The sequence below is a fragment of the Macaca fascicularis genome, chromosome 18 (assembly GCF_037993035.2).
Source record: "Macaca fascicularis isolate 582-1 chromosome 18, T2T-MFA8v1.1".
NCBI lineage: Eukaryota > Metazoa > Chordata > Mammalia > Primates > Cercopithecidae > Macaca > Macaca fascicularis.
The window spans coordinates 39,777,328-39,800,610 of NC_088392.1; the positions used below are offsets into that span (position 1 = coordinate 39,777,328).

The 23,283-nt window shown below is 46.3% G+C and overlaps 1 protein-coding gene across 2 annotated transcripts in view; it reads left to right on the top strand.

Annotated features, from left to right (window-relative positions):
- The window catches only part of MYO5B (myosin VB), a 395,079-nt gene that overhangs the window by 224,076 nt on the left and 147,720 nt on the right, over positions 1–23,283 (top strand). For both annotated transcript variants that reach the window (XM_005586729.4, XM_074022272.1), the window contains 3 exons: positions 3,727–3,992; positions 15,657–15,738; positions 16,277–16,417. In XM_005586729.4, the coding sequence (XP_005586786.3) occupies positions 3,727–3,992; positions 15,657–15,738; positions 16,277–16,417 (489 nt within the window). The remainder of the gene's footprint in view (positions 1–3,726; positions 3,993–15,656; positions 15,739–16,276; positions 16,418–23,283) is intronic.

Genomic DNA, 23,283 nt, shown 5'->3' on the forward strand with positions numbered 1-23,283 from the left:
ATAAAACTAATCTGCTACCTATGATGTTGGCTATTCTTAATGGATTTAGCATCATTTAATTTTGCCTAAATGTAATCGCACGATGTTAAATCAGTTTCAGTTAGCACCTTTAATCAACAGTCGGAAGAGGGTGAGAAAATCAAGCCCCGCCCCACTGTGGTGGATAAAAGCTGGTCCCCAGGATGGTTCTCAGACAAGTCTCTAACTCATGCTTTCTCCACTGCACTCACAGCGCGAGGCCTCAGGGAGGGGAGGGTGCCCATGGGCATGTCTTGGGCAGTCATGGTAGCTGCTGGCAGGCCACTTAAATGTCAGGGAATCCATCTGCAGTGCCATGCCTAGCAATTAAGAATTTCTTGGAAATAGGTCAGATGAGCAAATTGGACACTTGCCACCTCTGAACTTGTTGCTTGCCAAGCGGTCCCCAGGCACTTAACTCTACCACATATGGCTTTATGTTTAGGGACGGGGAGACAGGTTGGCTTCAGAGAAAAAGGATCTTGGCCAGGAGAAGTAGCCATGGAAACTCTCCTATGAGTGTGAAACGATGGGGGCTTCTCCACACCCACCCAGCCCAAACCAAGCTGATTGTCCTGCCGGGCTGGGGTTAGGAGCTCTGGGCCAGAGGTCAGGAGGCCTCACTCAGCTTCATCTGAGTAATAAGGGACATTGGATTACAATGTAATTTCTTAAGAACATAAGCACTCTTTGATCAAATACTTTCCAAAAATGCTTCTTAAAATATCAATCTCTTGGTGCTACACGGTGTATTAAACCAGTTCAGCTGTGTTTAACTTGATCCTATCCTCTCCTTCTGTTAAGTAAAGCCAATTAATGTTCTTTGCAACTACTGTTCCATAAACCGTACATTGGAAAAACACTGGCCTTAGTGATTTTGGATTCTATTATTCTGGTGTTCTATTATTTTATAACTGTTTTGGGTAGATGGATTTTAAATATATGTAGGAGGAAAAAAGTTGCCTGGGGCTATGGTGTTAAGGGAGAAATCAAACAGTTATCTGTGTTAATTTTCATTAAGCCCTCATTTAAATCCTGCAAGGCAGCCTCATCAGAAAATGAGTCCCACAAGCAATTGAGGGCCATTAGGAGATGGCACATCATGTTCTGAAGGATTCCCTTTCAGCCTCAGCATGAATAAGCTCTCCAGCAGGCTTGAGGCTGGGCTACCAGCTTTACCAGGTGGATTCAGATGAGGGAATGAATAACAGGTGAGAGAATGAATAACAACGATGAGCAGGTTTTCTCATAGTGCCCCGAGTGGGCTGCAAGGATTATCCAAGGAATTTATACGTTTTGGTGAAAGAAGACAAGACCCTGTGGGAAATGTGGCTCTCCAGTGACTCAAATGTCAGGTGATGTGATTGGTATTTGGGTAAATGAGGGTCAAGACTCACACATAGTCCCTAGAGGCAACTGGATAGGCAGGAGATACATTGGGCAGGGCAGTGGTAGAAGCCTTGTGCTGGGGGTGGGGCAGGGGCCTGGTTGAGTAGTTGTACCTCTCTGGGGCTCAGCTCAGCTTTTTACCTGTAGGAAAAGAGGCCTAAACTGGGGGAATTGCCATTTCCTTCCAGCTCTGAGCATGTGTGATGTTATCGGCAGAAGTGTTCCAGATGATCTTCCCAGGTCAAGATGTGGTCCAAGGTTTTGCCACGTATCTTAGCTTTCCACGTTGAGGAACTTTGTCTACTTTATTTTTTTTCTTTTCTTTTATTTTATTCTTTTTTATTTTTATTTTTTATTATTATTATACTTTAAGTTCTAGGGTACATGTGCATAACGTGCAGGTTTGTTACATATGTATACTTGTGCCATGTTGCTGTGCTGCACCCATCAACTCGTCAGCACCCAACTACTCGTCATTTACATCAGCTATAACTCCCAGTGCAATCCCTCCCCCCTCCCCCCTCCCCATAATAGGCCCTGGTGTGTGATGTCCCCCTTCCCGAGTCCAAGTGATCTCATTGTTCAGTTCCCACCTATGAGTGAGAACATGCGGTGTTTGCTTTTCTGTTCTTGTGATAGTTTGCTAAGAATGATGGTTTCCAGCTGTATCCATGTCCCTACAAAGGACACAAACTCATCCTTTTTTATGGCTGCATAGTATTCCATGGAGTATATGTGCCACATTTTCTTAATCCAGTCTGTCACTGATGGACATTTGGGTTGATTCCAAGTCTTTGCTATTGTGAATAGTGCCGCAATAAACATACGTGTGCATGTGTCTTTATAGCAGCATGATTTATAATCCTTTGGGTATATACCCAGTAATGGGATGGCTGGGTCATATGGTACATCTAGTTCTAGATCCTTGAGGAATCGCCATACTGTTTTCCATAATGGTTGAACTAGTTTACAATCCCACCAACAGTGTAAAAGTGTTCCTATTTCTCCACATCCTCTCCAGCACCTGTTGTTTCCTGACTTTTTAATGATCGCCATTCTAACTGGTGTGAGATGGTATCTCATTGTGGTTTTGATTTGCATTTCTCTGATGGCCAGTGATGCTGAGCATTTTTTCATGTGTCTGTTGGCTGTATGAATGTCTTCTTTTGAGAAATGTCTGTTCATATCCTTTGCCCACTTTTTGATGGGGTTGTTTGTTTTTTTCTTGTAAATTTGTTTGAGTTCTTTGTAGGTTCTGGATATTAGCCCTTTGTCAGATGAGTAGATTGCAAAAATTTTCTCCCATTCTGTAGGTTGCCTGTTCACTCTGATGGTAGTCTACTTTCTTAAAACACTTGGTGTTTGGGGGGAAAAAAGTTCAGTTTCTGTGATTTTAGCATCACTGAGGCTAAGAAGAAAGCAAGCCTGCTTGAAAGCATAGGACAGTACAGGGTCAGTGCTGGGAGTGACATCGTCCATTGCGTTTCAGCCTGTCTCCTACTCAGCACATCTGAACCACTCACTGGTATCACATACAATTTCAAAAACTCCTCAAGATGATTCTCACTTAAGCTACCCACCCAGAAGAGCATCATTGATCTGGCCCATCCTGTTACTTTACAGAGCGGGGAACTGACTTCTCAGGGAGGGACATGGCAAGTGCCTTTGAAGGCCCCTCCATCTTAGGAGCCTGGGGTTTGTTTCTGAGCATGCAGTTGGTTAGATGGGGTGGCTCAAAGGCAATGCCTGTAAGTGAGGAACTCTAAGAGGGAGGAAGAGAATTGCTTTCTGGGCTGTGGGTCAAGCACTGCATGCAGACCTCAGCAGATGCAAACTGTATTTGGTGTAAATATGTTTGTTACTCCAAATGGATTGCGTGGTCATAAGCTCTCGATTCTCATTCTGCTCCCTTCACTGAGGGACTCACCTCTTACCAGTTACTCAGCAGCAGCCTGGCATGGAGGGAGGGGACAAGAAAGATGAAGAATGTTTTGGTTTTTAAAGTCCTGTAATTTGGTCATTAGCAGGTGGAATGATCAGTTTGAGCATTGCTCTCTAATGGGCTCTGTCATCTCCACTTAGCTGTGTGTGTGTGTGTGTGTGTGTGTGTGTCTGTGTGTGTGTGTGTGTGTGTGTGTGTGTGTGTCTGTGTGTGTGTGTGACTGCGGGGCTGGCAACAGGGGACGTACTGGGATTCTGGATTGTTGGGAGGCCTTGGGTTTGGCTTGTTTTCCCTCTGGGCAGGAGGGTGGAAGATGTTGGTAGGGGGCAGCTTGTCTCCCACACTCCTCCTGAACCTGTCTCCCCCATCTCCCACAGCCCCAGGATGAACACCTAAGCAACTTCTGCCGACTGCTGGGGGTGGAGCACAGTCAGATGGAGCACTGGTTGTGTCATCGCAAGCTGGTCACCACCTCAGAGACCTATGTCAAGACCATGTCCCTGCAGCAGGTGATCAATGCGCGCAACGCCCTGGCCAAGCACATCTATGCCCAGCTGTTCAGCTGGATTGTGGAGCACATCAACAAGGCCCTGCACACTTCCCTCAAGCAGCACTCCTTCATCGGGGTCCTGGACATCTACGGGTAGGCCTGCTGCCTGTCTCACTCTATCACTATCTCACTTTACAGCCAGCGGGGAGTGGCTTTCTGCTGGCACTTTACAGCCAACGGGGGCCTTGGAGAGCTTCCTGGTGGTTCTCAACTTAGGGCAGTTTAAAATGTGTGGGGCCATTGTTAGTTGACACAATGATGGGGCCTGAGGCCAGGGAGGCTTAGTGGTCTATAATGTAAGGGAACGGTCCCCAAGCAAGAAAGGACCTGTCAAAACACCAGGAGTTCCCCAATGAGAAACTCTGTAAGCATCCGTTTTTACACCTGAGAAAGTGAGGCCTGGAGAGGGAAATGACCTGCCCAACGTGATTTTGCAAGTTACTGTGAGAAATGGAACTTAGATTCAAGTTCTGTATCTCAGTCATATTTTATTTCAATCTACCATTTGACCTCATTGACTGTAACAGTCAAGGTGGCTATTAATACCATAATTTTGTCCAGTGCTGTGCAGATTTGTGTTTTGTGTGGTCATTCCTGAGGTTTCTCTTCCTTTCAGAATTCCAGCCTGATTGAAAGGACTGTTATTTATAACTTTATTTTTGGCAGGGAGAGCCACCGTGGTGTGGTGAAAGGGTACTTGCCTAGCCATCGGGAGACTGTCACCAACCAGCTGAGTGAATCTCCACAGATCACAGGCCCTCTCTGGTCTTTCATTTCTATACCTTCAAATGAGTTTTGAGCCACAGTCTCCCTGAGGTTCTTTCTAGGTCCTTGTTTGAAGTTAACACGAACTGGGTTGCAACCTACCTTGCACTTCTTTTCTGACCAATGTCCTGTCCTCTTTAAGCTAACAATAGACTAAATTCTCCTGGATCTTTAAATTATAGAAGTCATGGAGTCTTAAAATAGAAATTCACATCCATAGAAGTGAAGCGTCCTAAGAACAGTGACACTCTGGTGCGAACAACTGCTTAGCAGGCTGGAACTCAGCCAGTGCTCATCTTGTGATGAGGTTGGAGTAAAGGCCAGTCCCCTGTAGAAGCAGCCACTTCCCCATGCAGAGACAGGCTCTCCTAATTACATTTCTGATGCTGTTGCTTGTCCCTGGGTTTCACATTGAACTCTGTTGCATGCTATGAAGAAAGAAGGCAATCTTTGTGATTTCTACCATCACAAAGGCCTCAGGAACATGCTAAAGAGTTGTCTCATGCATAAGAGGCATCAGAAGAAATTGTGGAAGGGTCTCTTTGAGGGTTTCGATGCTTCGTGCTGTACAAGTTTCAAGGCTAGAGAGGCCACACTTGCACAGTCGGGAAAGCTTTATGTGGGAGCTAAGATTTGAACTGGATCATTTAAACAGGGGTAGAATATGGAAAGTGAGGGAGGCACCTTTGGAAACAGGAGTGCAACCACGGTGTGAGGAAGGAGCAGAGTGTGAAGGCAAACCTCCTTGCTGATAAGGAGCAGCAGTGGAGAATCACCGAGAGCGGGAGGTGAGAAGAGGCATCCTCCCCAGGCCTTCAGCTGCATGACCCCGGGCAGGCCCCTTCTCCTCTGGTCCATCGAGTGCCTGCCTTGTGCTAAGCCTTTGTAGTTGCTCTTTGGAGAGCATAGAACAGTGTGTTCTCTGGGAATTTCCAGCCTCATCGCCAATCATTAATTCTGTGTTGTTCTCTCTACTTTGAGTATTTTCAGGTAATTGGATATCCCAAAATACCTTTCGGTGTTACCTTCCAAGTAAGAGCTGGGGAAACCCAAGCTGCAGCGTCTGACCCAATTCCCTTAATCCACTTGTAGAAGGATCTAATTTTACTGAGGTTTTGATTTAGGAAGATTAACATGCAGACTCATCAATAGCATGTAAAAATTTTATGATTTCAGTACTACTACTACATAAAATATCATGCCTCAGTTCTGTTGTATTTATATATCATCTTAATCATGCCTTGAATTTATGTAGTCTGCTTCCTCCCTGCCCTGCAATCTTCCATTGGGTTTTTTGCTGTTCTTAGAAGGCCTCCGTGAGCTGGGCTCCTGGGGCTGCTGAGTCCGCAGATGTCAGCCCGGCTTGTGCAAGCTGGGATTTTGTGTTTATATTTGCCACTTAATTTTTGTAATTGTTTGTTTTCTCTAACATCCTGTGACTGCCCATAGGGGAGAAATAGATCCCAAGGATGGCTTGTCTGGTTTGAAAACAATAGTTTTCCATGGATGGGGTGGCAACCTGGAGGACTTGGTCTCCTATTCCTCGTGCCAACTCCTCACCTGTGTCTCCACCTCAGAGTGGCCTCCAGGCTCCTTTGAGACTGTCTGACAGCTCTTCCATGAGGGCAGGGTCCCGACACAGGGCCATCAGCATAAGGCCATTCTTGGGAATTTTCCTACCCTTTGTGCTGTCTTCCGGGCATGCTATGTTGTTTTTTTCTTAATCTTTATTCTTTCTCAGAAGCCAGTTCGCTTTTTTTGGTTATAAAGTTGTCATATTTTAAAAGTGACTTCTTCTTGAGGGAAATAAGTCCCCATGCAGGGTTACTCCTCTGTAGCTCAATGCAGTGCTGAGTTCCCACTCTCTCAGAGTTAAGGATAACAAGTTAGATACAAGGGAATTCAGAGTGAACAAGCTAGCTGTGTGCCTGGGCCATTGGTTGCCAAGAAAGCACTTAACATACATGCCCTAAATGTGGAAGTGCATGCTACTCAATGGTCTGATTCACCAAGAAATTGTACAAATGTGGACTGGCCCAGGCTCTCTTTCGGGTAAGAGGGTATGTAATGAACTCTTAGAGAACTCTTAGAAGATTAAAATCAACAATTTAACAGAAGAGCAGGTGGCTTGAGTCTGGAGGTACTTTCTAATCTATCAGATCAGTGACATCATTTCTTAATCTGGGAGAAAACAACACAGAGCCCTGGGTGGAGAATTGGGATAGCGTGTGTGAGCTGTTTACTGTCATCTGCCCCTTTGCACTTACAGTGTCTTATCTGCCTTATTTCCCTTGGACTTCACATACCTTCCAGAAACCCAACAAACCTGCCTTTTTGTTTTTTAATGTGGTCATTTCTTGGTTGCCTGGAAGTGGGCATCACATTCAGCCCCACTTCTCGCCCTTTCTACTCACCTCCTTCCCAGTTCAAACTCATTCCAGTCGTTAGGCTTTATTCCATTCGTGACTATGAGAAGTGATTCTAAGGACCTTTTCATCCTCTGTGGCATCAGAAAACCCAAGCATTGTTTATTTTTTGAGTTTTGTATTCATATCCCTGACCATCAAACCTTGGAGGAAAAGACCATCTGTCCATTGTCTCACTCCTTCTTAGCAGGAGTGTGGGGATTCCTGAGTACCCATGGAGGATGCCCTGGGGCTGACCTGATGTCTTTGATTTTCTCACTTCTCCTTGTCTCTTTTGAGCAAGAGTGGCAAAAGTGGAGTCCAGAGAGAACAGAAAGAATACTGGGATGAGTTTCTGAATACAGCCAGCCACATCCATGAAGTGGAAAGGAACAAGGCGTTGCCTCCCTCTCAGGTTGGAAATGTGCAAAGCTAGGAAATGAGAGTGGAACTGCCCTTCTTTCCCTTGACCCCACCAGTGGCCACTGATTTCTTCCACTGGGATAACTGTCCCTGGATGAGCTGCAGTGCCTTTCTAGGGCATTACTGGCCTGCCAGTAAAGCTCATTCGTGAACTGAAGTAATTCTGTACCAAACATGAGCCATTCCACTTTTTCCCATAAATGTGTTAAATGTTACTACAGAATTAGCAGCCAGAGTGAATACACACTCATTTCTTTCTAAGCCAGCAGTACACACGCCAGCATCGTACACACACATTTCTCCCCATTGCTGTGTTCTGACTTGTAGTTAACTTGTAGAGGAGAAAAGGCTGTGGGCTCCTAAACAAATTAGCATGGGCCACAGCTGCTTCCACCATGACTATGGTGAGTCCTCTGCTCAGAGGCCCTTCCCTGAGGCTTTTCTGAATGGTTCCAGACACCCAGTGTCTGGTGGAAGCTTCCCTACATCTGTCTCCTCTGTCCCACCCAGCTCCAAAAAAAGTGCAAAGCAAGCAGTACCCAGAGCAATGTAGCCACCCCAAGCTGAGCTCTTCACCTTAACCAAGGGTCTGTGAAGTTGCCTTCAGGGCATTTTTGACCAGGCAGGGCATAGAAATTAATAGGGGATATCCTGGCAGCTTTTGGCTGGGATTCCCTTTCCAGGTTGCATTAACCTGCATTTGCCTCTCTAGGCCTGATTAATTGCAGTGTCTAATCATTTATACCTCTCTTCCCCTTGAGTCTCTAATCCTTTATTCCTATCCTCTCCTTGAGGCAACAAGAAATAAATGGCTTCAATTTGGGAAAAATACACATTTGCTTGTCTTTGATTCCAGCCTTCAAGATGCCAAGGTAGCAGAGGGCATTGGCTATGGCCAGCCCATTCTTGCTGAGGACAGTTGGCCTGGGAGCAACACAGGCTGTAGCAGATTCATGTTTTCTGCTAAGGAACAGCTGGGGAGAGAATGGGGGTAGAAGGTGGGGAAGTTTTGTCCCCAGGAAGCAGGACATAGGATTTCCTGGGATTTTATATCCTCCTCAGTCCTCTGTTACTTTCTTGTGGTACTTCCTAATAATAAATTAGCATCCAACTCTAATCAGTGCTCTTTAATGGTATATTTACAAATGCTTTTAAGGCTGGGTGCGGTGGCTTATGACTATAATCCCAGCACTGTGTTGTTAATGGTGGAGGGTGTCCAGGTGCTTGGCGTCTTGAACAAAGAATTGGACAAAACGCACAAAGCAAGGAAGGAACGAAGGGATTTATTGAAAATGAAAGCACACTCCACAGTGTGGGAGTGGGCAGAATGAGTTTTACATATTCATTTACAAGTTGTTACGTATTCTGGATATTAATCTTTTATCAGAAATATGATTTGCAAATATTTCCTCCCATTCTGTAGGTTGACAACAATGATATATTTTAAGTAAACTTCTTAGACCCACTGTTCACCTTTCTTTGGTGGGGAAAAAAAAATATTCTTTTGCTTTAGTTTTCTTGGTCTCGCTCTCCAAAATAAACTTATAAATAACCTCAACCTCAAAGCTACAATAGTTATTTGGAGGCTACCCATCTCCTCTCTAGCCAGTATCAAAAGGTTTCACAGAAAATGGAGGGGGAGAAATCAGTGATTGCATTAACCCTTCAGCCTGTGACAGTGGCCCAGCCCTGGACAGCCCTCTTCAGGGAGGACATGCATGGCTGGCCACAGTGTTCTCAAACCTTGCAGATCATCGGAAGCTGTTAGCTTCACCCTGGAGTCTCCCAGCCTCTTAAGAAAGCCTCATAGCTCAAGAGGGCTCTAAAGCCAGGCTCAACCTTCCCAAATTGTTCTGAGGTAGCCCTTTGGAGTGTGCCTGTAGCCTGACACTGCTCTGTGCTTCCAAGGCTCAGATGAAGTTCCATTTTCTCTCTGTCCATGCCAGTACTCCCACACTATTGTGGCAGGCCAGGTCTCACTAGCGTAGGCCTCTATAGCAACTGTTTCAGCACTGACTGAGTGGGTAAGTTAAATATTAAAAGCTGAAAAAGCCAGTGCCCACATACAAAGACTGGAATGTAACAAGAGCCCACTAAGAGTCTTGCCTAGGCCCTTCCTGGGCCTTAAAGCATGACAAAATAAGGAAGGAATTCTTAACAGGACCTGTTTAAGATTAAACAAGTTTTATTGTGGGATCTGAAGGAACTCCACAGGTCTCTAGAAACAAGTTTATTGAGGGGTCTGAAGGAACTCCTCAAACCTCTGATTTAGCAGGAGACGAGATAAGGGTAATCACCCCAGCACCTAGACCCATTTAGATTAAGTAAATTTACTGAGGCTCCAGAGGAAAGTCTTAGAGACTCAGGTCTTAGTTATAGATTAGAAGAATCTAATCTTCCATCTGGGCTGGAAGGGCCCCAATTCAAGGCAGTGACTGGCAGACACAGTGCTCCTCCTGCTTGGTCTGGAGTGCATAGGAGTGGCCTCCTTCATCCCAGCATACACTTGACATCTTTGATCTTGTTTTTTCAACCTAGAATTATTTCTCGCACGTGGGCATGGCCAAAGACCATGCTTTAATGTGGTTTGTCTCCAAGCAGTTGACTCCTTTAATCTCTAAATGATTTCCCACTCCTCCATGTTTTATACCTTGATGGGGGTGGTGAGCACCAGGGAAGGAGAAGTCTGATACATTCTGGGCACCGGCCCAGCCCCTTTGGGTGTCTGATGCCTCTGTCTGTGGTGGTCCCTCTGCACAGGTGCTATCTCCCCACCACCACCACTACCTTTATGTCTTTGGATGAATGTACACTTACATGTAGATATATAGCTTAGACGGTATATACGCTCTGGAAAACTTTGTAATTTTGAGTTGGGCTGGCAATAATTTCCAGGCCTTATCCTTGTAACTGGTTGCAGAAAATAAACACTCTGTTCCTCCCCAGCTCATCTGCATCTTGTTACTGGGCCACAAGAATAAGCCCGACCTTCAGTCTGGTTTGGGAACACTATGGCTTCATTGTCTTTTAAAAACTGACCACACATACAATTTCTATTCCTTGGGGAGGCTCTCATGTACTAGTTTCCTATCATCAGCCCAGTAGCTCTTCTGGGCAGGGAGTGTGACTTGCTCATCTTTGCAGCCTTCACAGTTTGGGACAGTTGGTTGTTAGGTTGATAGTAGGTGTTTTCCTGTCCCGCATTAGAGTTTCAGGCCTGAAGATGAGCTGGGAATTGGAGCATTTGGCAAATTGAGTGGATTTAGGTACTTGAGAGGAATAACTGCCCTTTGCCTTGGGGTGTGAACAGTGCCTGGGATTGTGTTCTCTCTCAAAAACTAGTCCTGAGTGGGGGCATCTAGGCACAGAGAAGCACCTGAGCAGAATGCAGGCCCCGCCATTCCAAGACGCAACCAGCATCCCGAGGTTGTTCAGTAAAGAGATCAGAAGGGTTGGCCCCTCTGACAGGCCCAGGGTGGCCTTGTGAGATTTAATAGGCTTCAAGATGGAAAGGGACCTTGAAAGGAGGTCTGGATCATTTCTCTGACCCCGATGCATGATGGCCCTGCTTTTAAAGGCTTCTCCAGGGAGAATTTCCCCACATTATATTTTCTGTGTGACTTCTAATAATTATTCCCTAGAAGCTGTCCTCTGTATCTAACCTGTAGCCCGTATCTTTTCAGTCTACCAAAGGCAGAATGCTGGAGAGTGAGCTTTGTAAGCTGGAAAGACCAGGCTGAGCTAGGAGATTTCAGTTCCTTTGACCTGTGCCAGGGGAACATCGAGTTTCCCAATCTTCAAAGCATCTCATTGCCTCTCTGTTCTCTCTCCAGGTCATGGAGTGAGAGGTTCAAGGAGGTTGATCATTAACTTAGTGACTAATTGACTTTTTATTGCAGTTTCACTTTCCAGTAGACACTACCTTATTTATAGAGGCATGTGTGGCCCTTATTACGCTCTGAAGTTAAGGTAGAATGAGGACGACATTCTATACTTTTCAACTTTGAAAATAGAAATTGAAATGGCGTGATCATTGTGCCATTGAGAGACCAGATGCCACGTTTCAGCATCGAGTCTTATTCTACGTTTTGACCTTACTCCGGCCCAAGGATTGTGGTTTAAATATTCTCAACATTGATTTTACAAGAGAAATTCAATTCTCTCGAGTATATAAATTTCTTTGTGACACTTTAATGTTGTGAACTATAAATTGATTCATTGTGTTTATTTTAAAAAGTATTCTCTGTTGATGGGAGGAATTACTACAAATATAATTCCATTGTAAAGGAAAAGTTACCTGATCTTCCTGACCGTGGCTTTCTGAGGTCTGTCGTTTTCGATGTTTCCCCGAGCGGCCCGAGCCCCTCATTCATTTCTGGGCCTCCGGCATTACAGTAATTACGCTAGATGGCAGAGGAATTGTTACCAGATAATACCTTAGAAATAGGAAAATTACAAGCTAATTTCAGGCCATCTCAAATTAATGAGAATGTTCTTTGTGGAGTGCTACCAATGTAAACCATTAGAAAATGACGAGTGGGAGATATTTAAATCCTCTGTGGAGCTTAGCACAGCTCTGCCAGCACACCCAATTGCTATTATCTGGCCAATTGCTGGGGTGGCTCTTTTATCTCCCACCTAGGTTTTATTAATTGAATTTCCTCTGGGGCTTCGCTGTCATCAGCAGCCTCTCTCAGGGTGGAGGATCAGGGAAGGCAGTAAGGTCCTAAGGGACATAGTTCAGTCTTTAAGACTGTCATCTGGGCTGGAAGGGCCCCAATTCAAGGCAGTGACTGGCAGATACAGTGCTCCTCCTGCTTGGTCTGGAGTGCATAGGGGTGGCCTCCTTCATCCCAGCATACACTTGACATCTTTGATCTTGTTTTTTCAACCTAGAATTATTTCTCACACGTGGGCATGGCCAAAGACCATGCTTTAATGTGGTTTGTCTCCAAGCAGTTGACTCCTTTAATCTCTAAATGATTTCCCACTCCTCCATGTTTTATACCTTGATGGGGGAGGTGAGCACCAGGGAAGGAGAAGTCTGATACATTCCGGGCACCGGCCTGGCCCCTTTGGGTGTCTGATGCCTCTGTCTGTGGCGGTCCCTCTGCACAGGTGCTATCTCCCCACCACCACCACCCTCAGCCCCCACCAGGGCCAGCTGCAACATTTCTCTCTGGGATGGGACTGAGGGAGTACGCTCATACTGAGGGAGCTTGCGTGACACTTTGTGTGACACTGAGAAAATTTAGTTGTCTGTACTGAAGAATAGAAAGGGTAGAGACATGAGTGGGCTGAATGGAGCCTGTGTCCATTGCTGTTACCTCGTTGGTATTACTACTGGCCCTTTCCCATTCACCATGAGCTCAAATACCTCCTTCTAGGACATCATCCTCCATATTCACAGCCCTTCCACCTCATCTGTTTTTCCTTTTTCATGAAACTTTTCCTCCTCTCTGAATTAAGACTGTGGTCTCAGAAATCAGACTGTCTGGGTTCACACACTGCCTCTCTGCCTACCGACTCTCTGGCCTTGGATGGCACAGCTTACTCAGTCTCCCTGCCCATCAGTTTCTTCAGCCACAGGATGGGGTTAATAATAGACCCTAACTCTTTGCTGCTGGGGACATTGCTGAGAACTCGTGGAGCACTTGGGCTTAGTGTTCTGCGGGCTCTCATTAGCAGGGCCACTGCCGCCCACTTGGTGCATTGGGCAGTGTAGAATGAGAAGAGGTGTGTGTGTGTGAATGAGAAGTGTGTGTGTGTGTGTGTGTGTGTGTGTGAATGAGGAGTGTGTGTGAATGAGAAGAAGTGGCAAATGTCTATCTCTTCTGCATAGGCTTCTGCCCTTCTCACCCCTCAGCCTGATGCTGCTGTGGAGCACCTAAGGTGAGCCGCATGCATTTGTAGCTAAAGCTGCCAACGTGTGTATAATGTTGCCAGCATGGTGAGTGTGACTGCATCCGTCCTGTTGCCTGGGTCTTATCTGCACATCCAGTTGATCATTTGAGGCCCTCGCATCCCCATCTTCCTTCATGTCCAGAACCTTTCTATTCATTGGCCACCAGCAGCATGCGTCAGGCCCTGACTGGATCCTTCTGGCTTCTTACTGCAGTAAGAACTACCTCGCTCACTTTCCTGCCTCCAGGCTTGCACACCCTCCCTGGGCTCACAGTTGTTCTCCTGCCCGTCTCTAAGATGCACATCAGGTTGTCAGTTCTTAATTTGACATCCTTCAGAATCTCTCTGCTGCCACCTGGTAAATTCCAGACCCCTTCGTGTAGCCGGCATGGCCTGCAGGGAGGACCCCTGCCTCCGCCCACTATGCTGTGCATCATGACCCCCATCCTCCCCTCTACTGGTTCCACCTTTCCCTGCCCAAAGATTGGGCCGTATTGCGAACAATGGAGTTAAGCAATGAATGATCGTGTTGATATTCTAAAATACAAAGTGCTCAAGTAAGTCCATTTTTAAAGTTAAAATCCAACAAAATTGACCAAGCATCAGACAGTTCACGATGTACAGTGACTAGTACAGTCAGAAAGAAAAATATTGAGCTGTAGCAATGATAAAAAAATTCAAATTCAGACTTTTTATGTTCCAAGGAACCAAAGACTTTAAAAAGCTAATGTTACACAGTTGACCAAAGAGCTGTGATATACAACTATTCCCTGACTCCCAGTGAAGAGGGGCAGGGCTAGATGGGGAGAACACTGGAGGCTGACCCGAGTGGAGAATGGGGACATTTTCCAGGTGATGAAAATGTCCTCCATCTGTGTTTGCATATTCACAGAACATCTCGATGTAAAAATTCTCTATCAAAAATGTATCACCCCATCAATAGATGTTGAGAAAAAAATTTTAAGGAAAATGCATGAAAATATATACTTAAAATTGGTATATTTTACCGTGTGTAAAGGCTAACTCAATAAAGATTAAAACAAAATATTGTTGGCCAGTATTGGAAGAACAAGACATTTTCATACATTGTGAAGTGGACGTGGGGTCATAACATACATTAGTTCCACCTTTCCAGGGGTTAATTTGCTTCTACCTTTTAAGAAAAGTGGTACTGTTTGACATGGTAATTTCTCTAGGATAGCATCCTAAGGAAAGAATTATGAATTCAAAGAATTTGTCACAAAACTGATAGCAGCTAACAACTGAGAAAAGAACCAAAATGTCCTCAATGGAGGTGTGGCTAAATGGTGATGCATCCTTATGAGGGCCACTGCCAGCTCATGGGCACCTGTGTGAATTGAGAAAAGGTGTCCCCTCTGGATGGAACACATTCCTCTGGGGCTTGCGAGGGGGCTGACTGAATTCCAGCACCACTCGTCCCCCCACCTGAGCACCATTGCAATTCCCATGTCTAAACTACGGCCCTGATCTTATATGGTGGTTGATGAGGCAGATGTTAAAACTGATGCCTTCAGAACAGTGGTGTTGGGAAGTGTTTTCAATGGAATGTTAAATGATGATAATAGAAGGTAAGCCTAGGTGTGATGGCTCATGGCTGTAGTCCCAGCACTGTGGGAGGCTGAAGTGCGTGGATCACTTGAGCCCAGGAGTTCGAGACCAGCTTGGACAACGTGGTGAAACCTTGTCTCTACAAAAAAATAGAAAATTAGCTTGGCATGTTGGCATGTGCCTGTAGTCCCAGCTACTCGGGAGGCTGAGATGGGAGGATCCCTTCAGCCTGGGAGGCAGAGGTTGCAGTTAGCCAAGATTGTGCCTCTGCACTCTGGCCTGGGTGACAGAGTGAGATCCTGTCTCAAAAAAAAAAAAAAAGAGTAAAACATTACATAGTTCTGACTGTTTTCAAAAATGCAAAATTCCTAAAAGGAAACCCACCAAGATATAACTGGTGGTCAATATGAATGATGAAATCATTGCTGACTTTCTTTTTTCTTTTTTAAACTTTCTTTTCCAAAATTTTCCTGCTGTCATTACTTTTCCTAGTTTTGAAAATACGTTTGTTCTTTAATTAGGCTTTGTGTAGTGCTAACATCTGCAACAGTGCTCTCTCTGAACACAAGATGAGACAATGGGGATTCTGTGGTGGCGTCGGGGGAGACCTGGGTGAGAACAGCTTCGTTGAAGTCCCAGTGATTCCTTTGGTGAAAGGAGATGTCTCTTCTCTTCTCTTTCCATTCTGTAGGTTTGAGACATTTGAGGTAAACAGCTTTGAGCAGTTCTGTATCAACTATGCAAATGAAAAGCTCCAGCAGCAGTTCAACTCGGTAGGCTTGGTTTCCAGACCTGGGGGTACCAGGACTGGGGAGACTCCCCTGGGAGGGACAGCCAGGCCACCTCTCTTCCTCTGAGGTGGGTGGGCCCTGGCTATGTTCTGGTTTCCTGGTGGTGCCTCCAGCTTTCGGAAGGGGCTGTCCACTGCTCAGGAGGGAGAACTGAAGGAGGCAACTGTGCTGAGAGGGGAAATGATCCTCTCCTTGGCTATGACTCCCATTCCTCTGAGCCTGGGTTTCTTAGGGTATTTAAGCAACAGCAAGCCAGACATGGGGCTTCCTTTGATTGATTGGGAATACAGCAACTCAGGTGATTGTTAAAGTGCCCCCAGGAAGTGTCCACCCAGGAATGAGGAGTCACCTCACTGTGCTTTGCCTTTCTGCAAGTCACGACTATGACTTAGCGTCCAAACCTTATCTGGCAGTTCTCTGCTGTCCTCGAGAACCCAGAACTCGCTGAGCCCCTGGGGGAGGTGAATGTTAAGGTGTGTCTGCCTGCAGTTCACTCGTGCGACCTTTTTACTTGCCATAGCATGTGTTCAAACTGGAGCAAGAAGAATACATGAAGGAACAGATCCCTTGGACCCTGATTGATTTTTATGATAACCAACCTTGTATCGACCTCATCGAAGCCAAGCTGGGTATCTTGGACCTATTGGATGAAGAATGTAAGGTAAAACTGATGATGCAAATTAGTTCAATTCTACGGTAGGGATGTGGTACGAGGGAATCACATAAGATCTCAAAGGTGGAATTTCATCTGTGATCAGCTGGCCTTCAGTGTGCTGGAAGAAGCGTTGGCAGGCTGCATACTAGAAGCGTGTACTCTTCTGCGTGCTAGAAGGCAGCACATCTAACGTGACTGGCAGGTGTTGCTACACTGGTAAACATGTGCCTCTCTTAGGGGAGCCTGGGTGGCATGGGTTGGCATGATATGATGGTGGTTTGGACTTGATGTCCCAGGTAGCCTAGGTGCCAAGAGAAGAACTGGAACATCTAATGGGCATCCCTAGAAAGTGAAGACTCAAGTCTGGGATCACTATTGCCGCATCAGATGACTTGTGATAGAGCTGCATGGCATGGTGGCAGGTGAAATTCATAGATTTCCCCATCTGGTTTCTGATGGGCTGTACCTGGTGGGACAGGGTGAGTGCTGACTTGTCAGCCTGGAGACTGCCTGTCAGCACTGGGAGGGTAAGGTTTAGAGGATCTGGGTTTTATAAGTTACTTGACTTCTTTGGCCTCTGCTTTCCTGCTCAATGATAGGGGTTGCATCTAATCTCCAAAATCTCTCCCAGTTGAGTGGTTGATTGCTAGCAGGGGTAAATATATACCACTTCCTCCAGGGATGGAAACTCTAATCAACAGGTGTAAAAGCCACATGATTCTTGCAGTTGCAAGGGAAAGAACCCACTTGCTTTTACTTTCTGCTCTCCCACATCTTGCCTGTGAAGGGTTAGGTGTGGCTTGATGGTTTGGTAGGAGGTGTTTCCTTCCAGAAGGGCTCTCCTAGTTTCGTTGCCTTTGAAAATGAAAGGAAAACAATAGGACAGAAGACAGAGAAAAATATACCAGTTCTACAGCTTTCGTGGTTTTTTTTAAACCTCCTGAAGGTTTTTAGCATTTCACTAGAGATATGGGCTTCATCCTCAGAGTCAGTATCCGAGCAGAGATAATCTCTCAGTGTAGCAAAGTGTTTGTCCAGGCTTGCTCAACCGGACAAGTAGCAGTAAATGTAAAACACTTGTCCCTAGATTGAGTAGCATGGGCTGAATGGCTGAAGTCACAGCCTAGGCCATCCTGCTGTTCATGACTCACTTTTATTTTCTTGGTTTCAGCATCCACTACCACCACCGCCCTTCCCAAACTTAGCCAAGGTCATGCTCCTTTTCCCCAGTCTCTTTTGAGATTCCCATCAGTAACTGTCTCCTCCAGCTCCACACCCCCGAAGCTAAAGTCAGCACCATGTCCTGTGTCCAACCCAGGCCTCTGGGATGCTAAGCTGGTAAGGCTCCCTGGGGCCAGTGCTCAAGGAGGACCCTGGCTTTTCATTCTCCCCCCAGGTGGTGAAGGTGAAGGTCATACACAGTTCTCAGGGCACATGGAGTAGGCAGTTTGTCCTACACAGGTCTGTGGAAAGCCTGGGTTTCCTGTAAATCAGGGTGGTGGGGGCTAGACGTGTCAAGACACTGGGTGGTACTGTGGATGTGGCATGTGTAAACACACTGGTGGCCAAGGAGATGAGATGAACACCACATTAAGGAATAAGACGAAAGTCCACAATGTGGAGACTTTTTGTAACAGGTTTAATTGCTCTGGGAGTTCAGGATGATTTAGCATAGTCTGATAGAGCATCAGTAACAGGTGGATTTTAAGCCAACAGTTGTTATTACATTTGTCCAAACTCATTGAACTGTATGCTTCAGTGAAAGGGTGCGTTTTACTGCATGGAAATTATTCTGCAATGAACCTGACTTTAAAACATAGTGGGGCCTGGAAGCACCCATGGCTGTGAGCCTGAGCAGGTTAGGGAATCCCCCTGGAGTTGCAGTGGCTGGGAAACTTGGTGCCCCTTGGGGAAGGATCCTATTGGGCTGTGGAAGCAGCCTCAGACACGTCCTTTCCTCCCTTTCTCTCAGACACTTTGCAGGGTGAGAGCGAATAATGACATTGCACTGTGAACAGTTGGGTTCTGTGACCCCATGTCGACAAGACACAAAGTCAAATGAAGGATTGGACTCATAGTGCAGAAGCAGCCCATGGGAAAATCAGTTTTCTTGGGGAAGATGTGCAGTGGCAGGGTAGCGAGCTGGGTTTTAAATGAGAGGTGTGGAGATGGGGTGGCTGTGGGTTTAAAGGGGGAGCGTGCAGGGAGCACTCCCCAGGGCCTGTGACTGGTGCCACGGCTGCAGAGGAGAGTGCAGACTGGACCAGGGTATTTATTAAACCACCTGAGGTGGAAAAGCCCCTTTTTAGACAGGCCTCAAACAAGCCACAGACTGCAGTTGTTCCTCCTTTATTCAAGTCCACTCCTCCAAGAAGGTGTTTGATTGTCAGAAATGTAAATTTCCAGGCTGCTCTTAACAGGACTCCAAAGATGCCCGGTGGCGGGTGGGAAGTAGGTGCGCACTATCCTCTGCTGCCTTCTAAGCCCTATTTGGGTTGGCACTTCCTGCTATCCTCTTCCCATTCATCAGTCCACTTTCTCTCAGAGGAACAGGCAACCTTGAACCCTGGAAGCAATTCTAGTGAGAGAAGCCTAGGTGCTGTCTCAGGTTGGAGGTGTTGGAGCAATCAGTGGCAGGCCTGGGTGGGGCGGCAGGCTCTGCCCTGTGCCCTGTGATGAGGATTGTTTCCTGGAAGAAAGGAAATCACTCAGGACTGTGGAGTGAAATCAGCTCACTCAGTGGGGATGCCAGTGCCCCCTACCCCCCGTTTTCTCACCCGGCCCAGGCTGCTGTCAGGAGGGTTTACTCTGTATTCAGATCACGGGATTGTTGTTTCTTAAGAAGTGGCCCCAAAGGTTTCCTTGTCTAGCACTTTCGTGTAGAGGTGTGACTCCTGTGATGGAGGGAGGTGAAGTGGCCTTGCTATGTTTATGTATTCATTCACACGAGAAACCACATGTTCACGGAATAGTGCACTGAGCCCCTGCCCTTCAGACGTCAGCACTTCTTGAGAGGGTCAGGCAAGCACTGAAGTGTCATCTTCGATGACAAAGAACCAGAAACGCTGTGGAGGAAATGACAGAAGGAAGAGCGCTGTGGGGAGAGCATTCCCAAGCAAAGTCAGATGAGGAGGGGGCATTCCAGGTGAAGGACATGTCACACTACACTTGGAGAACTTGAAGTGATCTGATTTGTCTGGAACTCCTGGTGGGGACAGGTAAGATTGGCAAGTAGGGACCATGGGAGAATGAGAAGCCATGTCCACCCTGAGCAGGTATTTGGGCTTCATCCTGAAGGCTCTGGGCATCAACCCACAGGGGAGAAGAATAGGAGAAGGGATCAGATGTGAATGATCAGCCCAGACTGTGTGCAAGCTGAGGTGGGGACAGCCTGGAGGAGGCAGCACCATGAGGCCATGTGGTAGGCCAGGCGGGAGGGAACAGGGCTTCCAGGAGCTTAGCAGGGAGAGGGTCTCCGTGAGTCCCTTGAGTGGAGCACTTCCTTCCAACGGAGTTGTTGGGACAGAAGTCTAATTTCGGTAATATGAGGAGAGCGGGAGGTGAGGCAGTGGAGACGACGGCGAGTTTGAACTCTCAGAGGCTTGGCTGTGAAGAGGAAGCGGCGGCGAGAGAGGGGCATGGGCATGGGTGGACTGTGGCCCCCCAGGAGGCAGGGGTGGGTGGATGGAAGGCCAGCCGGGAGAGAGGCCTTTCTTCCATGAGAAGGACAGAAAGGTGGGATGGCTGTGGGCGAATATGAGTTTCTGCATGTTAGAGCAGGAATTTGAGATTTCCTGCTTGACAGCCTCTATTTCCCCATGAAGGAGCTGAGGCATCTGCTGAGAGGCAGCAGGGTCAGAAACTTGAAGAGAATGGAGGAAGGTGGGAATGGCTAACCAGTAAACAGAAAGAGAAATTGCAGAGTGCGCAGATTGTTTTGCTGAGGTTAAAGACCATAAATTGAGTTTTAGGAGTTGTTGAGATCAACTTCCTGCTTAGATCTAGGAACAGTGTCTTAATCCATAGAAGTGATTCTCCGAGTGAAATTTTATTTTTTGGCTGCAGTACTTGTGTAAAAGTATCATGGCAGGGCTTGGTTAAAGGAAGATGAGTTGATGTGTGGTCTTATCCAGCCACCCAGGTATGGGTAAGGAGAGAATGGGTAGTTGGATTCATCTAGACTTAATGTTTTGCTGAGCGTGCAGAGGGCTATTTTGTAAAGGTGAAAAATAAAGGCCTGGAAGTGGCACTAGGGGTGGCTGGCAGGTGAGGAGGAAGGAGCTGCCTCCATTCCAGAGAGCAGTGAGGACTGCAGAGTCCTGGTGGGCCCAGCTGGGTTTCTGTGGTGGCAAAGAGGGAAGGGGCCAGAGGGTACTCCTTTAAGAGCCTGGGGATCCAGAGGTACTTATGGTACAATGATTTGAGAGGTCAGCAGGGGTACAAGGCTTGAAGTATGGAATGGAGGGAGACAGTGAGTGACCAGGAAGGTTGGTGCCAGTGGCCCAGGAAGACAGGGATGAGAAAAGAAGCAGACATAGAATAACTGGCCTTGGGGTCTGGTTTTTTTGTTTGTTTGTTTGTTTGTTTTGGTTTTGGTTTGTTTTGAGACAGTGTCTTGTTCTGTCACCCAGGCTGGAGTACAGTAGTGTCATCACAGTTATCACTGTAGCCCTGACCTACTGGGCTCAAGTGATCCTCCTGCCTTAGTCTCCCCAGTAGCTGGGGCTACAGGCAAGTGCCACCATGCCTGGCTAATTTTTAAGTTTTTTGTACAGATGAGGTCTCTCTGTGTTGTTGCCCAGGCTGGTCTTAAACTTGTTGGGCTCAAGCCATCCTCCCACCTGGGCCTCCCAAAGTGCTGGGATTACAGGTGTGAGCCATTGCACCTGGTTGTCCTTGGGGTCCTTAAAAGTCAGCTCCTATCAGCAGCTCTGTTGGGGGCAGGCTTTGGCCTCAGAAGCTGTCCCAGGCCAGCAATGGCAACATCTGTGATAGAGAGTCCAGTTCTGTCTAGAGTTCCACAGGGAACACTGAGAGGGGCTTAGGGAGCTCAGAACTTGTACTCCCCCACTGCCATGCCTGCCTTTTTTTTTTTTCTATTTTGTTTTACTAGCAAGGAGTGGAATCAGGTCTAATGTATTTTTAACAGCTTTAATGAGATATAATTGACATATCATACAATTCACCCACTTAAAGTATACAATTTGGTGGTTTTTAGTATGTTCACAAAGTTGTGCATCCATTACCAACCACGGTCAATTTTAGAACATTTTCATCACCCCCTAAAAAAGCTCTTTAGCAGCTACTCCCCATTGCCCCCCTGCAGCCCCGGGCAACCACTAATCTACTTTCTTTCTGTATGGATTTGCCTATTCAGGGCATTTAATACAGATGGGACCTTTACTTTTTGATGTGATCAGTGGTCAGTACCATAAGGTCAGAGGGATTTAGGCCTCTGAGGAACAGAACCTATCTAGATGAGGACCGAGCTGTAGTCCCGGCTCCTGGCTCAGTGCTCTCTCTGCATTGCTTTGAGAAGAGCAGAAAGAAGTTCATATAAGCTGTATGTGGATTTCCTTTATAAACGATTCCGTTCAGCTGCATATTATGGAGCTACTGATATCCATGACCCAGAAGCTACCAAAGTATAAGATTTTTTTTCTTTCTCCTGTGGCTGTTTAAAATCTACTTCTGTGGAAAGATTTTTGGAGATAAGCACCTTCTACCTTGTTCTGCTTTTGTGGTGCCCTTTAAAACTCTGTTGTCAGGCAAGAAGAGTTAACTTGTTCTGCTTGGAACCCCAGCTCTGCTATTTAATGGCAAAAGCCACAATTACTTTTGCACCAACCTAGTACTTCCCCATTATGTGACCTTGGCAAGTTACTTAACCTCTCTGTCTCCATTTCCTTATCTCTAAAATGCTTACAAACATAGCACCTAGCGGACATGATTGTTCGAGGGTTAAATGAATTGATACATCTAAAATGTGTAGAAAATGGCCTGGCAAACAGTAAGCACTGTGGGCACTACCTGTATCATCTGAGACTCTTGATCATGGTTAATTCCTGCTGGCCCTTATTTTTAGTTGGAGATGGAGTGGGCAGCAACAGGAGAGACTGATCCTTGTCAGAAAATATGGATACACTTGACCTTGGTTGTTCGTTTCCTCTGCTTATCAATTCACACCAATCTGAATTACTGAATATGTAGGATTATGGAGTCTTCTCACAGAAGTCCAATTTCATCTCCAAGGCAAGATGATTTTGTTCCTAGCCAATTTTACGTGTTTGCCTGTGTGGGGCTTCCCACCATGGTTCTGTCTGCCTCAGTTTTGCCAGTCCTTCTAGGTCCCTCTTGTGCCCATCCTCTGGCCCACCCAGTCCTGACATCCGTGCTGGGAAGACCCCTCCTTCCTTCACACCCGGTGGTTCTAAACACAGAATGCTTGGAGACAAATATAAAACAGTATATATAGAAAGTGCTGAATTAAATATATTTTATTGTCTGCCCAGTACAATTAATAGCCTCCTTCAAGATAGTTTTCTTTTCTTGAACTTCCTTTGATGCTTAGCACTGAGTATTCAATGTTAGTTATGCCAAAATGAATCTTGAGCAAAATCAATTTGCTTACAAAGGATTTAAGAAATTGGTTCCCAAGTATGTAAGCATTTTCTTTATGGCGCAGATTTTATTAGTTTACCATAAAAATCTCTTTGTAAACGGCTAGTGCAAGGGTCACCTTCAACCCTTCCTGATCCAAATATGCAATCTCAACCAAAGAAGGGCAGGTCAATTAGTGACCCGTCACTGAGGACTGGACTGTTTCTGGTCAGTAGGTGTGTGCAGCGATGACCAGGGATGACAAGAGGGAG